This window comes from Oncorhynchus keta, unplaced genomic scaffold (assembly GCF_023373465.1).
Source record: "Oncorhynchus keta strain PuntledgeMale-10-30-2019 unplaced genomic scaffold, Oket_V2 Un_contig_12563_pilon_pilon, whole genome shotgun sequence".
In the NCBI taxonomy this organism is placed as follows: domain Eukaryota; kingdom Metazoa; phylum Chordata; class Actinopteri; order Salmoniformes; family Salmonidae; genus Oncorhynchus; species Oncorhynchus keta.
The window spans coordinates 31,278-47,511 of record NW_026277915.1 but is presented as its reverse complement, the minus strand read 5'-3'; the positions used below and the strand labels follow the sequence as shown (position 1 = coordinate 47,511).

The 16,234-nt window shown below is 42.2% G+C and overlaps 1 protein-coding gene across 1 annotated transcript in view; it reads left to right on the top strand.

Moving 5' to 3' along the window:
• Positions 1-16,234, top strand: part of LOC127917987 (zinc finger protein 34-like) — a 146,024-nt gene that overhangs the window by 104,076 nt on the left and 25,714 nt on the right. Inside the window, exons 4-5 of the mRNA XM_052501166.1 lie at positions 10,668-10,913; positions 14,124-14,357. Of these exons, the coding sequence (XP_052357126.1) occupies positions 10,668-10,913; positions 14,124-14,357 (480 nt within the window). The remainder of the gene's footprint in view (positions 1-10,667; positions 10,914-14,123; positions 14,358-16,234) is intronic.

Genomic DNA, 16,234 nt, shown 5'->3' with positions numbered 1-16,234 from the left:
TTTCTCACGCGCTCTTGTCCAGGACCTGCTCATTCAATGTGATGGATTCCTGACATTGGAAGATGAGACAGACTGACTGAAGTAAATGGATAGTCCAGGATCTGCTGTTTGTATGTAGCTGCTTTGAAAGTGAACTGTGTTTGTGTGCGATCAGGGGTGTATTTATTCCAGCGATTCTGTTGAAAAACTTTCCTTAAATGGAACCAAACAAAAGAAAGATAAACATACCGGAATTTGTCCAATTTTGTCCAACTCTTGTTTGCAACTGTTGGACTAATGATTACACCCCAGATCAGATAGATACAGGCAAGAGTGTGCAAGGCGGTGCTGGTGAATGGCATATGAATGATAGTCATCCAATATGCTGTTATAGAAATAAGGCCATGCTCATTCAAAAATAACTATCCTCCCTTATCTTAAACGGCACAGACCGTCACGGGCATTTACTAATTGGCTCCTGAAACTGGAACTAGCAAGATGTCAGCCTCCTTGAATAGGCGTATCTGACCGTGAGTAGATTATGTCGGCCATCTTGGAGGCTGTCTCTCGTTCTTAATATAACTCAATGCATTGCTGGCTTCCACCATTTTAATGTATTCAACTGGGTGGTACTTCCAACTTCATTGGCTGATCCCTCCTGACTCTGTTGGAGTCATCTCCAGCTGGCTCGTCAGTAGGGATTATGCTGAGCCACGGGGCACCGGTCTATGGCCCGTGATGTAAACGGTGAACAGGCAAATGTGGCAAGGGATTAGTGCCCTTCTCAAATAGCAACAGTAATCTGCGGCTTTCGGTCATTTTGTCAACAAGGCAGCATGGTGCATCATCCAGAAAAAAATCTATTTTCCATAAAATATTTGTTCTAATTTTTAAAACCAGGTTTAATTGGGAAGGCAGATAAAGCTTTTTATCAAAATCAATAACTTTTTCATGTGAAAACACAGAATCCTACTCATTACTCCAAGTACTTAATTACATCACTTTTGTTTGTAGCTTGACTTCCCTGTGGGCTTTGAATGTGGCACCTGTCCAAAACCAAAACGAATCCGTGCAAAACACGCCTATCCGGGGGCCAGATTAATCGAATCCGCCTCAGCGCCGCTGCGCATTCTATCACAGACGCTATAACGACACAGATACAAAGATGAGTCCTCTATCTATCTCTATGGCCGCACACCATTGTTCAGAATCTGTGCTGTGAAGACGGTGCTTTTTGTCTCCGTTTCTAGTTATTACTACAGGTAGGTAATAGTTTAAACGTGCTATCTAAAATCGAAAGAACATGTCATAACATGATAGGTTACAAATCCGTCAAGGGATTGCCAGGTTTATTATGTTAAAAAACGATTTTACAAGTCATATAGCTTGAGATTTTGGGTTTGTCTGACTTAATGTACACCATTTCGTCAAGGTAATTTAAAAAAATGCAATTTATTTGAGATTTCTGAGTTCGTTTAATATATTATTGGTTTTGTGTGTCAAACAAAAATCTCACGAGCTGGTAAAATGGCGGCGCCCGCTGTCTGCGTTTTACAGTCCAAATAGAAGACAATGGACCGGATCATATATTTATGTAGTTGGTGCAGTATATTAACTAATATACATGGGTACTATCTTGAACCATTATTTATTCGTTTACAATTGTACAGTTTATACTCTCCGCATATATAAACCACTAACACAAAATCGTAATTTTGATGACACATGGGGAGCTTACTGTACATAGTAAAATGGTGCGCACCAAATTGTAGTTCACATTTTGGTGTGGAAAACGGCTGATAGGATTTTTCTTCAATATTCAACAAAAATTAACACAATTACAATCTTTAGAGAATACAAATCTCATTTAATCAATTACATGTGAAAAAAACGTTAAGCCAGCAGCAGATGAAACAGAACCTGAATGATCTCCCCCTGGTTTTAGCTTGCTGCCATCACAGTCGAGGTTTAGGATATTTAGCCCATACCAGTGACAAACAAACGATGTTATCGACGTAGGACCAAACAAAGTCTAGCTCACTTATTTTGCCAGCGAGAAAGAAACGGACACAAATTTTAATCATAATCGGAGCCAGTTGCCCACCCAGCAAACAGTCTTTAAAAAAGATGTTGAAAAGACGACTATGCTTGTTAGGTTTTGAAAGTTGAAAATAAGTATTTTTCAGGTTGTTGTTTTAAGGACTCAGAGCAAGTGACGTCACCGATTGAAACGCTATTTAGCGCAAACACCGCTAACTAAGCTATCCGTTTCACATCCGTTACACACGAGGATCCTGACAGACAAGTTGATTGCAAATAAAAGTGACATTTTACTTGGAATAATACATATTGTTCAACATTTCAATAATATTCTAATGGATCGACGTTCAACTTTAATTAACACAAGTTTAAATTTTGTAGTACATTTTGAGTCATTCCCCAAAATAGGTGCCTTTTTGAATTAGTGCATAATTTATACATAAAATATCAGAGGGAATAAAAATACACACATTTTGTGGAACAATCCACTTCCTGGCATAATTCATGGGAAACTGCTCTGGTCTTGATCAGTTGTGGATGTATAATTATAATCTTCACTCTTTTTCATTTTCTGAAAAAAAAAATGAAGGTAAATAGTAAACAAACTGTAGTAATGAATATAGTGAGAGCAAGTTTGAACTACATTTTGACAGGCTTCTTAGCTAGTTAATTTTGGTCACTGCATTTAGCACATTCTCCTCTTATTTGTAACATATTAATGCCCTATCTACTGTGAGCTAACGTTATTAGCTAGCTAGATAGCTAACCCATACTACAGTTAGTTAGCAAACCAACCAGCTTCACAGTAGGTACCCAGAGAGTAAAGTTGATGTTGGACTCTAGCTAGTTAATAAAAATAAAGTTCTGTCAAAAAACAATTACTCCACACCCGTTACCAGAAAACATAGGTAACCGTAGTTAGCTAGACCGATACAGTAAACTAGCTGACAGTACAACTATCAAATATGTTAACCCTGCTTTCCCGCCTTACTATCTAATTAGCTAGCAACTAAGTTAGTGTTAACTAGCATGCAAGTATCCAAGCAGACTTGCTAACTTTAGCCTAGAGAAAATAATAGTTTGGGACAGAAACTGATAATTAATATAACAACTTTATCAAATTCCAAACGTTTTCAGAAATGTTGTTGCTTGAAATTATCCGTGTGTCGTTGTGTTACCGTCCTGAGGAACAAATGTTGGGTGAATGACTTGCTCTTTCTGCTTCTCCCAGTTTTGAGACATGACGGTTATAAATTGTAATACATTCTGTTGTGATATTGTAAATATTGTAAACTAATGATTTTAAATTACGGTAATTTTCAGTCATTCTGTCTATCAGAACATCTAACAAGCTATTCAATAACATTTTAAAAAACATTTTAAATCAATATATTTCATGATATTGTGTATATCAAAAAATAATCAAACTTATACTATATGCAATATTGTATACTTGTATTTGTGTATCTAATGCATTTCAATGAGTAGAGGCTGACCTTCGGCTATAATTGGATCAAAACAGACATTTTTGGGGCGAAATTAAGTCCATGATGGATGGACCTGATAGAGCCGAAAATTCGGCGTCTGTGGACGTCGCCACTGATGCCATGGCAAAGCCACCGTGAAATTCCCCTTTAATCTGTAGTTGTTGGCTTTTTGCAATGCAGGATTCAACATGCAGGAGTTAGTCCGTAGCGGGGGTGTGTCTGGTTTTGTGGAGGGATATATGGCGAAGCGGAAGTGCTGTTCGAGTCTATCTCCCAGTTGAATAAAGTTGGTAAGAATGAATGGAAGACGGAGACAACGAAAAATGGAGCAAACAGACCAAAAGTTGTAAACGAACACCAAAACAAATTGATTTATAAAGCCCTTCTTACATCAGCTGATATCTCAAAGTGCTGTTCCAGAACCCCAGCCTAAAAACCCAAACAGCAAGCAATGTTAGTGTAGAAGCACAGTGGCTAGGAAAAATGTTTCAGTATGATATGTTAGATAAAGGAATAACGACAGACACCAATGTCAGGTTCAATAGCCTTGTTTGTGCGTTGTACGAATGGCAACAACTGGAGTCCGGGGAACAGTCCGGCTAGTCGATTACCTATCAACTAGACTCCGTAACATCATTTTTCAATAGAAAGTGCAAACAAAGGCATAACATTAAATTCTTAACAGTCAGGTCATAACAATAGAAAAAGCATTACATTTTCTTTTTTTACTTCAGTTGTCATCTTCCTTTTTTAATTTCAATTTAATTATTTAAGAACAAATATAGATTTGAATTAACCGAGGGCAAGTTAACAGTCCCTTGCTTTACAGAGTAAGCCTGTCCGGTGGCTTGCACAGCCGACCCACCCGTGAGTAATTATTGGCTCTGACAGGGGTAGGATTAGGGGCACGAGCTGGAGAGCTTGGTGGGGTAGAAGCCTCATCTTCAGTTGGCCCATGTCTCAGTTCTGCACCCCTTACCCTTAGGCATGGACTGTGATCCTGGCGTGTTCTGGTTTGTCTGCTCTGCTACGCGCAGATCCACCCGATTGCGACGATAGAGGGAGCCACCAACATCCACCAGGTAAGAACGTGGTGCAACTCTCTGCAGGCATGTGCCCAGCCTCCAAAGTCCTGTGTGGTCTCCAGGCAGCGGTTTCATCCTTATTGTTTCACCTACCTCCAGCTCTGGTAGGTCCCGAGCAGTCCGGTCGTAGAAGCACTTAGCGAGCTGCTTTCTGTGATGCAGTTTGTCTGTGACGCCAACCATGACGCAGGGCTCAAGTAGCTTGTTAGCTACGGGGATGGTAGTCTTCAGACGTCTGGACAGAAGGCGTTGTGCTGGGCTGCTGTCCATGTTTTCAGTGGGTGTGTTCCTCCACTTTAAAATCGCTTTCCATGGGTCGTTGCTGTCACGCAAGGCCCTGCTTAACAGGTTTTTTGCAATCTTGACAGCTGATTCTGCCTTGCCATTTGCTTTTGGGTGTCTTGGAGAGGAGGTCACGTGGTCAAACTCCCATTCTGAGGCGAAACGCTTGAACTGTGCAGTGAATTGTGGGCCATTGTCCGTGATTACCTTGTCAGGCTGACCTTGCCTTGCAAACTGCGCCTTGCAGCGCTTTATGACCGTCTCTGCAGACAAGTCAGGGAGCAGTTCAATTTCCCAAAAGTCAGAGTAGTGATCAATGATGAGAAGATAGTCCTTTTGTCTGTGGCTGAATAAGTCCATGCTGACGATTTGCCAGGCCCTTGTGGGCAGTTCGTGTGACATCATGGTTTCCTTTTGCTGTTCATGAGCGTACTCGTTGCATGTGGTACAGTTGCTGACAAAGTCTTTAATTTCTGCTTGCATGTTTGGCCAGTATAATGTTTCACGAGCCTGGCGGTAGCATGCATCACCTCCAACGTGACTGGAGTGTATGCGGGTAAGCATCTCTGGACGTAGTGATTTGGGAATAATGACCTTCTGACCTCTGAACAAGATGCCATTTTGCACGCTGATCTCATCTCGAAAGGTCCAGTATTCTCTCACTGTGAAAGGTGTCTCCTCTTTCAGGTATGGCCAACCTGCGAGAGCCATGGACTTCAGTGACTGTAGGCGTTCGTCCTTGTCAGTGTGTTGCCTTATCTGGGCTAGGCGGTGATCTGTGACGTTTAAGTAGCCTGCCTGATTGATCTGTTGAACATCTTGTTGTTCCTGCTGTAGCGAACAGATGGCCTGCCGCTGATAGACAGTGCCTCTGCCTGTACATTGTGTTGTTGCCCTGCTCAGTGTGTCGCTGATGTACATCTCTGGTCCTGGCTTGTAAATGACCTTCAGGCTGTAGTTTTGCAGAGTCAGGAGCATGCTTTGAAGCCTCTTGGGCGCGTTGAGATGTTTACTGAATATGGCAATGAGTGGTTTGTGGTCAGTTTCAGCGATGACCAGGTCTCGCCCATATAAGTAGTGATGGAATCGCTGGCAGGAGAAGACAATGCTGAGGCACTCTTTCTCAATTTGTGCATAGTTTTGTTCGGTGGGGGTGAGCGCTCGAGGCAAACGCAACGGGCTGGCCTTCCTGCATAAGGCAGCATCCAAGTCCCCTTTGGCTGGAGTCGCTCTGGATTGTGACAGGCTTCATGACGTCGTAGTAGCGCAACACTGGCATGGATGAAGCCAGAGATTTCATCTCCTGCACTGCAGCCTCGTGCTTGGGTAGCCAGTGCCAAGGTGTGTCTTTGTCCAGCAACCGGCGCAGAGGCTCACAGACTGCTGATAGGTGTGGCATGAACTTTGCAAGATAGTTTGCAACTGTACTCCTTTTGCATCAGACGGGTTTGGCATGTCGAGGATCGCTCTGACCTTGTCCGGGTCCGGCTTCAGGCCTTTTGCCGAGAGAATGTGGCCATGGAAGTGGACGTCTTTCACCTTGAACTGCAGCTTCTTCAGGCCAAGGCGAAGCTTAACTGATCGGCAGCGCTCCATCAGTGCCAGGAGCTTCACATCGTGGTCGCGTACTGCTTCTTCGTCTGTGTCACCACAGCATACGATCAGGACATCATCTGCGATGGGTTCAATGCCCTTGAGCCCAGCCAGTAACTGATGCTGCTTACGTTGGTATATCTCAGGCGCCACCGAGACACCAAACGGGAGCTTGAGCCAGCGTTTCCGACCCCAGGGGTTCCAGAAGGTAGTCATGAGGCTGCTTTCTTCATCCAGCTTGCATTAAAAGAATGCATCTCGGGCATCCACCAAGGTGAAAATCCTGGCCTTGGGAAGCTTATAGAGGACATCCTCTAGTGTCGGCATGATGTAGTGGGATCGTTTCAGTGCTTGGTTCAGATGCTTTGGGTCGATGCAGACCCTCAGCTTCTCTGTTTTTTTCACTATGACCATATTGCTGATCCAGTCAGTTGGTTCAGTCACAGATGTCATGTGGCCATCGGCCTCATACTTGTCCAGCTGGGCCTTCACAGCCACTTTCATTGCAATGGGCACATTGCGAGGAGCACACTGGACTGGAGTGATGCTCTCATCCACTTCAAAGTGTACCTCCCCAGGCACAGATTCAACGGGCATGTTGAATACATTATCATATCTGCTAAGTAGTTGTTCTTTGGGCAGGGGTCCATGCTGGACATGATCCACAATGTGCAGGTCATTTGGTACAGTGAACTGCATCAGACCCAGGCGTTCGCATGTAGAGCCTGAGAGGAGAGGATGTTGACTGGTTTTTACAATCTCAAACTCCAGCTTGTGTTTGCGTCCCCGAATAACACATTCGGTCTCCAAGGTGCCCATAGAGCTCATTAGCTCTCCTGAGTAGAGCTTTAGTCTAGTATCGCTGGGCAATAGATGTGTGTCAGGTGCCAGATTGATTTTTGTCTTTGTAGCTCATTACGTTGCATGTAGCACCAGAATCCAGTTGACGTTGTTGCTTGTTGTGTAATCGTAGTGTCACAAACCATTTCTTCCCTCTTGAGTGTACAGCCCCAATGGATTCATGCATGTAAATGTCACTTTCACTTTTCAGCTCTGAACATTGAATGACATCATCAACACAGTGAATCCTGCCCTCACTCACCCTTCTTTTGCTTTTGAGACACACTTTTGCAAAATGATTATTAGTTCCACAAGCTCTGCATGGTTTTCCGTAGGCAGGGCAGTGCTCTTTGCCACGTGTGTGTGTATTCCCACAGTATTTACATGCTACGGGGCTCTCTGTGTTCACCGTTCGTGGTGAATTGCTCTGCCTCGATTGGTTTAGTCTGAATGTCTGCCTAGCAACAGTGTGAACGGTATCAACGTCGGAGCGTGGGGTTTCGATTTCCATTGCTCTCATTCTCATGTCAGTGGCTTTATCTGCAGTGCAAACCGGCACATTTTTTTACATCAATGGCAGTTACTAATAATTTCATAAAGTTTTATACTTCAGCAGTGCGGCAGTCTGGCAGTTACTAATGTTAAGTCTCTCTCTCTCAGTAGACGCCGGCGTGTATCCTCATTTGCAATTCCCAGCACTATTTTGTCACGAATCAATTCATCTTTCAATCCCCCGTATTCACTAGTGGCGGATTTCTCTCTCAAACGGGTTACAAAGTTGTGTACTGACTCACCCTCTTCCTGTTTACAGCTTCCGAAAACGAACCGCTCATAAATTACGTTTCTGGCGGGTTTGAAGTAATTCTCCAATGCATCCAATATAGCCTTTGCATCACACTGTTGACGTGCTGTGAGGGTGAGATTGTGCCGGTAGATATGCCTGCATTCGCTGCCCATTAAACTCCTCAGAGTTGCCGCTTGTACCTCGTTGGGTTTCTCATGTAGACCGGTCGCCAGCGCATAGTCCTCCAATTCATCCCTGAAGTTGTCCCAATTAGTATTCCAGTCGCCTGTGAGAACCATGGGATTTGGTGGCGGAATGTTCGCTGCCATAGCAATGGAATATGAGATTTCTTTGCCTTCAGTCATCGACGTAGGTAGTGATGTTAGCTAGGCAGCTATAACAACGAGTTGATCAGTGTTGTGAGTAGGAAACGGCGTGTGTTCGCATATGGAACGTAGTAACTGCGCCTATACTGTACTTAGCTACAAAAATAACAAACGTGTGTTTTCCGAGCCACTTCTGATACCATGTTTCAGTATGATATGTTAGATAACGGAATAACGACAGACACCAATGTCAGGTTCAATAGCCTTGTTTGTGCGTTGTACGAAAGGCTACAACTGGAGTCCCGGGGAACAGTCCGGCTAGTCGATTACCGATCAACTAGACTCTGTAACAAAAAACTCCCTAGAAAGGCCAGAACCTAGGAAGAAACCTAGAGAGGAACCAGGCTATGAGGGGTGGCCAGTCCTCTTCTGGCTGTGCCGGGGGGAGATTATAACAGAACATGGCCAATATGTTCAAATGTTCATAGATGACCAGCATGGTCAAATAATAATAATCACAGTGGTTGTCGAGGGTGCAACAGGTCATCACCTCAGGAGTAAATGTCAGTTGGCTTTTTATAGCCGATCATTCAGAGTATCTCTTCCGCTCATGCTGAGAGAGAGAGTTGAAAACAGCAGGTCTGGGACAGGTAGCACGTCTGGAGCAGCAGCATGGCCAGTTGGACTGGGGACAGCAAGGAGTCATAAGGCCAGGTAGTCCTGAGGCATCGGTTTCTTTTGGAGTGAGATTCATCAACAATTAAGTATTTTTGGGAGATCATTTGAGGTCAGGGAGCTGGTAAAGGAGGCATTAGGAAAGGTAGAGCCAGTCAGTGACCAGTAATGGTTTTGTTTTGATTTCTTGCGTCTCAGAACAGCAGAAGGAGAGAGCATTGTTTTTCGTAGCAGGGCAACAATAAAAGGGAGTTATCTCTGGAGTTTCGTTGGAAGAGTGACTACCTACTCATGTGATTCTGCAATATGTAAGACACGCAGTGAGAGCTATTGCAGTTATGAAATTTATAAAAGAATGGCCATGGTTCAAGTGTGCCAACTGAATCTTTTGTGTATTTATTAGGATCCCCATTAGCCGCTGCAAATGTATCAGCATTGTTCACTTCTCTCATTGACTTGTCAAACCCCGGCTTGGACTGCTTCGCAAGCGTTCTCTGAAGTCTCGCGTTTTTACGTATCTGGGTTTAGAAACTGGTCGTGGGGGAACAGGAAGTCCCGCGCAGGCGCGCATCATTCTTCAGAATAAAGGATACGCCAGAATAGTGCAGTCGAGACCACTTCTGTGTCCGTTTCAAATGTATTACTACTGGTATGTAATAGTACGTTATAATATCGAAATAACATGTCATAACATGCTAGGTAACAAATACGTCAAGCTATTATCACGTTTGTTAAAGGTTTTATCTGCTATTTTTGTGTCAAATCGCGTGATTGAATGTGATCACATTTTTTTTACATATCACATAGAGACGTTGGGTTAGTCTGGGTGGATGTATATAATTTCGTCAAGGTAATTTCATAAAGGATACATTTATCTGAGATTTCTGGGTTCGCTTTACATGTCATTTTTGGTTTTGTGTAAAATTCGGGAGATGGTAAAATGGCGGATCCCCCTCGGTCTGCTTCAACATACTTCAGTGCAGGCAGTGAGGGTGCAGCAGAGAGACATTTTACGGTTCCACTACTGTTTTGGAGCTAATTTTTAATGATTATCAGTTTTCTACATGTGTACTAATATTCAGAGACATTCAGTTGTTTCTGTCTATAAATGTTACTCTGGTGTGAACGGAAAAACGATTGTTGTTTTGATTGGAATAATACAGTGAAGAAAAGGTTATTCAGGAAAATAGTACATAGTGCTGCCTGAAACATACTGCAACCTTGTACTAATTGGTTTTTGAGTCATTTAAGCGAATTCAGGAAATCTACTATAGATTAAGTGCATTTCAGTTGTGTAATTTAATAAATTAATGAATTAATTAATGTTTTGTCAATGCTTAGCTACCAGATCTATTGAAATGAGATCGGTTCTTGACTTGGACAGGAGCTCACTGGAGCTGAGTACCAGCACCTCAAATTTCTACTGTTTGAGCTCATGTTCCTCTTATAGAATATTAGCTCAACAGTATTGTGGAGCTCCTGCACCTAAATATAATCAATATTTTTTTAGAGAATTAATAAAGTCTTGACAGTTCTGGCACTAACTTTTGTGTCTGCTTCTCTTTTATTACTACAGACCGACTCAGATTAAGTCTGAGGCCGGTAACATCAACAGTGAGGACAAACCCAGCCTGCCTCTCTCCTTCCACACTGAGTCCAAACCTACAGTCACTGGGTCCTGATTGTGTCAGAGCGCAGTTTTTAAAGCAGGATCCAGAGATGGCATCAGTGAAGCTGGAAGACTGCAGTCAAACACTGGAGCTGAATGTCAACATTAAAGAGGAAGAAGAGGAGGAGAAGATTGGGAGGTCTGTTTCTCATGGTAAGAGCAGGTTCTATCTAACTAAGTTTGTGTTTAATACCAACTTCCCACTGTGCATGAAGAGTTGCTGTAGAACTGTTTTATTTATTTATTTTATTTCACCTTTATTTAACCAGGTGGGCCAGTTGAGAATAAGTTCTTATTTACAACTTCGACCTGGCCAAGATAAAGCAAAGCAGTGCGACAAAAACAACAACTGAGTTACACATGGGTTTAACAAATGTAAAGTCAATAACACAATAGAACAATCTATATGCAGTGTGTGCAAATGTAGTAAGATTAGGGAGGTAAAGACAATAAATAGGCCATAGTGGTGAAATAATTACCATTTAGCTTTAACACTGGAGTGGTAGATGTGCAAGTAGGGATACTGGGGTGCAAAAGAGCAAAAATAAATAACAATATGGGGATGAGGTAGTTGGGTCGGCTATTTACAGATGGGCTGTGTACAGATGCAGTGATCGGTAAGCTGCTCTGACAGCTGATGCTTAAAAGTTAGTGAGGAAATATGTCTCCAGGTTCATTGATTTTTGCAATTCGGTCCAGTCATTGGCAGCAGAGAACTGGAAGGACAGGTGGCCAAAGGAGGAGTTTGCTTTGGGGATGACCAGGGACATTTCCCATTTGGAGCGTGTGCTACGGGTGGGTGTTGCTATGGTGACCAGTGAGCTGAGATAAATTGGGCTTTACCTAGCAAAGACCTATAGATGACCTGGAGCCAGTGGGTTTGACGACGAATATGAAGTGAGAGCTGGATGTTGGCTGGATTCACAACAAGTGTTGCTTTCATTTGGTATATTGAATGTGTGATTTCATCAAAGTTATATTTTTGTAGTAATTGATTTGAATTTGGTGCTCTGCATTTTCACTGGAGGTTTGCCAGTTGGGACGCTACCGTCCCACATATTCCAGATAGGTTAATGTGACCTTGGAAGGAGAGTTTACAGTCTAAACAGACACCTAGGTATTTGTAGTTGTCCACATATTCTAAGTCAGAACCGTCCAGAGTAGCGATGCTAGTCGGGCGGGTGCGGGCAGCGATTGGTTGAAGAGCATGCATTTAGTTTTACTAGCATTTAAGAGCAGTTGGAGGCCACGGAAGGAGTGTTTTATGGCATTTAAGCTCATCTGGAAGTTTGTTAACACACTGTCCAAAGAAGGGCCAGATGTAAACAAAATGGTGTCGTCTGCGTAGAGGTGGATCAGAGAATCAAGAGCTACATCATTGATATATATATACAGAAAACAGAGTTGGCCTGAGAATTGAGCCCTTTGGCACCCCCATAGACTGCCAGAGGTCTGGACAACAGGCCCTCTGATTTGACACACAGAACTCTGAGAAGTAGTTGGTGAACCAGGCGTGGCAGTCATTTGAGAAACCAAGGCTGTTGAGTCTGCCTATAAGAATGCAGTGATTGACAGAGTCGAATGCCTTGGCCATGTCGATGAAGACGGCTGCACAGTACTGTCTTTTATTGATGGCGGTTATATCGTTTAGGACCTTCAGCGTGGCTGAGATGCACCCATGACCAGCTCGGAAACCAGATTGCATAGCGGAGAAGGTACGGTGGGATTCGAAATGATTGGTTATCTGTTTGTTCACCTTGCTTTTGAAGACTTTAGAAAGGTAGGGCAGGATTTCATGATGAACTGTTTCAATGAGAAGGTAGATGTTATTTCATGCTACTGACACTTGCATACCAGTATTGGCATTGGCAGCATTTGTTTTATTCACTGGGCTATCTGGAGTGTTCAGAGTGTAGACTAAAGAAGTGAAGTAGACAAACTGCCAGTGTTTTAAAGTTCTATGAAGTGAGTATCTGTAGTTTCTAACGCTTGTGATTAGAGGTCGACCGATTATGATTTTTCACTACCGATTATTGGAGGACCAAAAAAGCCGATACCGATTAATCGGCTGATTTGAAAAAATATAAAAAATGTCATTTGTAATACTGGCAATTACAACAATACTGAATGAACACTTATTTTAACACATCAATAAAATCAATTTCGGCTCAAATAAATAAACATGTTTCATCATGTTCAATTTGGTTTAAATATTGCATAAACAAAGTATTGGAGAAGAAAGTAAAAGTGCAATATGGGCCATATAAAAAAGCTAACGTTTAAGTTCCTTGCTCAGAACATCAGAACATATGAAAGCTGGTGGTTCCTTTTAACATGAGTCTTCAATATTCCCAGTTAAGAAGTTTTAGGTTGTAGTTATTATCGGAATTATAGGACTATTTCTCTCTATACCATTTGTATTTCATTAATCTTTGACTATTGGATGTTCTTATAGGCACTTTAGTATTGTCAGTGTAACAGTTTAGCTTCCGTCCCTCTCCTCGCTCCTCCTGGGTTCGAACCAGGAACACATCGACAACAGCCACCCTCGAAGCAGCGGTACGCATGCAGAGCAAGGGGAATAACTACTCCAAGTCTCAGAGCGGGTGATGTTTGAAACGAGTGATAATGGAGTGATAATGGGTTCTACAACTTGATTGTTGTCAACCTGTGGTAAATCCAGTTGATTGGACATGATTTGGAAAGGCACACACCTGTCTGTATAAGGTCCCACATTTGACAGTGCATGTCAGAGCAAAAACCAAGTCACTTGGTTGAAGGAATTGTCCGTAGAACTCCATGAAAGGAAAAGTTAACGGGGAGGTAAAATGGCGGCCCCCACTCGGTCTGTGTCAACAGACTTCAGTTCAGGCAGTGTGGATGCAGCAGGGAGACAATTTTATGGTTGCTCTACTATTTTGAAGCTAAATGTAATTATTATCGGTCTTCTATGTGTATAATAATATTGACTCATTCAGTTTGTGTTCATCTATAAACATTACTATGGTGTGAACAGGAAATACAATTGTTTTTTGAAGTAAAACAGTGAATACAAGGTTATCAATGATAATATCACATATTGATGCCTAAAACAAACTGTAACCTTGTACTAAATGGTTTGAGTCTTTTATGCATTTATCTACTACAGGTTAAGTTTTGGCTGAAAAGTATTGTGGAGCTTCTGCACCTAAATATAAACAGTACCGGCACCCAAAATGAGTATCGACAACTATTTCAGTCCAGCACTGAATTAGATAATTGAACAAGAAAAAATACAATATATTTAATAGAGAATAAAGACCTTACCAGAACTTTCAAGAAAATAACTTTTGTGTCTTTCTCTTGTACTACTTGCTGACTCAGGTATGAGGCCGGTAACATCAACAGTGAGGACAAACCCAGCCCTCCTCTCTCCTTCCACACTGAGTCCAAACCTACAGTCACTGGGTCCTGATTGTGACAGTGGAGCCCAGTTTGCACTGCAGGATCCAGAGATGACATCAGTGAAGCTGGAAGACTGCAGTCAAACACTGGAGCTGAATGTCAACATTAAAGATGAAGAAGAGGAGGAGAAGATTGGGAAATCTGTTTCTCATGGTAAGAACAGGTTCTATCTACTTTGGTTGTTTGTTACAACTTCTCCACTGTGTATAAAAAGTTGCTGTTTAACTCTTTCATGATGAACTGTTTCAATGAGAAGGTAGATGTTATTTCATGTTACTCAGACTTACATGGTTTGACACCAGTATTGCCAGCATTTGTTTTATTCACTGGTCTGTCTGGAGTGATCAGAGTGTAGACTAAAGAACTGGAGTAAACAAACTGCCAGTGTTTTAAAGTTCTATGAAATGAGTCAGTATAGTTACTAACCCTTGTGATAGTGAGTGGAGGATGATATAGGTCATAATTTTCATGACTTATGAGATTCTTTTAGAATGGTTGTATTATCTTTTTGTATTGCGCAGCCTACTGATATGAATACGTACAGGTATCCTAGTGGTTGGAGAGTTGGGCATGTAATCGAAAGGTTGCTGGATCGAATCCCTGAGCTGACGAGGTCAAGCATAAACGCATCAAAAAAACAAACGTCCTCTCACTGTCAACTGTGTTTTTATTCAGCAAACTTAACATGTGTAAATAATTGTAGGAACATAACAAGATTCAACAATTGAGACATAAGCTGAACAAGTCCCACAGACATGTGACTAACAGAAATTGAATAATTTGTCCTGAACAAAGGGGGGGGGGTCAAAATCAAAAGTAACAGTCAGTATCTGGTGTGGCACCAGCTGCACCAGATTTGCCAGTTCTTGCTGTGAGATGTTACCCCACTCTTCCACCAAGGCACCTGCAAGTCATTAAAAGTCATTAAAACTTGTTTTTCAACCACTCCACAAATTTCTTGTTGACAAACTATAGTTTTGGCAAGTCTGTTAGGGCATCTACTTTGTGTATGACACAATTCATTTTTCCAACAATTGTTTACAGACAGATTTCACTTATCATTCACTATATCACAATTCCAGTGGGTCAGAAGTTTACATACACTAAGTTGACTTTGCCTTTTAAACAGCTTGGAAAATTCTAGAAAATGATGTCATGGCTTTAGAAGCTTCTGATAGGCTAATTGACATCATTTTAGTCAATTGGAGGTGTACCTGTGGATTTATTTCAAGGCCTACCTTCAAACTCAGTGCCTCTTTGCTTGACATCATGAAAAAATCAAAAGAAATCAGCCAAGACCTCAGAAAAAAATTGTATTCCTCTGGTTCATCCTTGGGAGCAATTTCCAAATGCCTGAGGGTACCACCTTCATCTGTACAAACAATAGTACGCAAGTATAAACACCATGGGACCACGCAGTCGTCATAATGCTCAGGAAGGAGACGCGTTCTGTCTCCTAGAGATGAACGTACTTTGGTGTGAAAAGTGCAAATCATTCCCACAACAACAGTGAAGAGGCTTGAGGAAACGGGTACAAAAGTGTCAATATCGACAGTAAATCGAGTCCTATATCAACATAACCTGAAAGGCTGCTCGGCAAGGAAGGAACCACTGCTCCAAAACTGCCATACAAGCCAGATTACAGTTTACAATTGCATCTGGAGACAAAGATCGTACTTTTTGGAGAAATGTCCTCTGGTCTGGAAAAAATAAAATAAATATATATATATAACTGTTTGGCCGTAATGACCATCGTTATGTTTGTTATGTTTGGAGGAAAAAGGGGGAGGCTTGTAAGCCGAAGAACACCATCCCAACCGTGAAGCACGGAGGTGGCAGCATCATGTTGTGGGGGTGCTTTGCTGCAGGAGGGACTGGTGCACTTTAAAAAAATATGTAGCATCATGAGGGAGGAAAATTACATGGATTTTTTTGAAGCAACATCTCAAGACATCAGTCAGGGAGTTAAAGCTTGGTCGCAAATGGGTCTTCCAAATGGACAATGACCCAAAGCATACTTCCATAGTTGT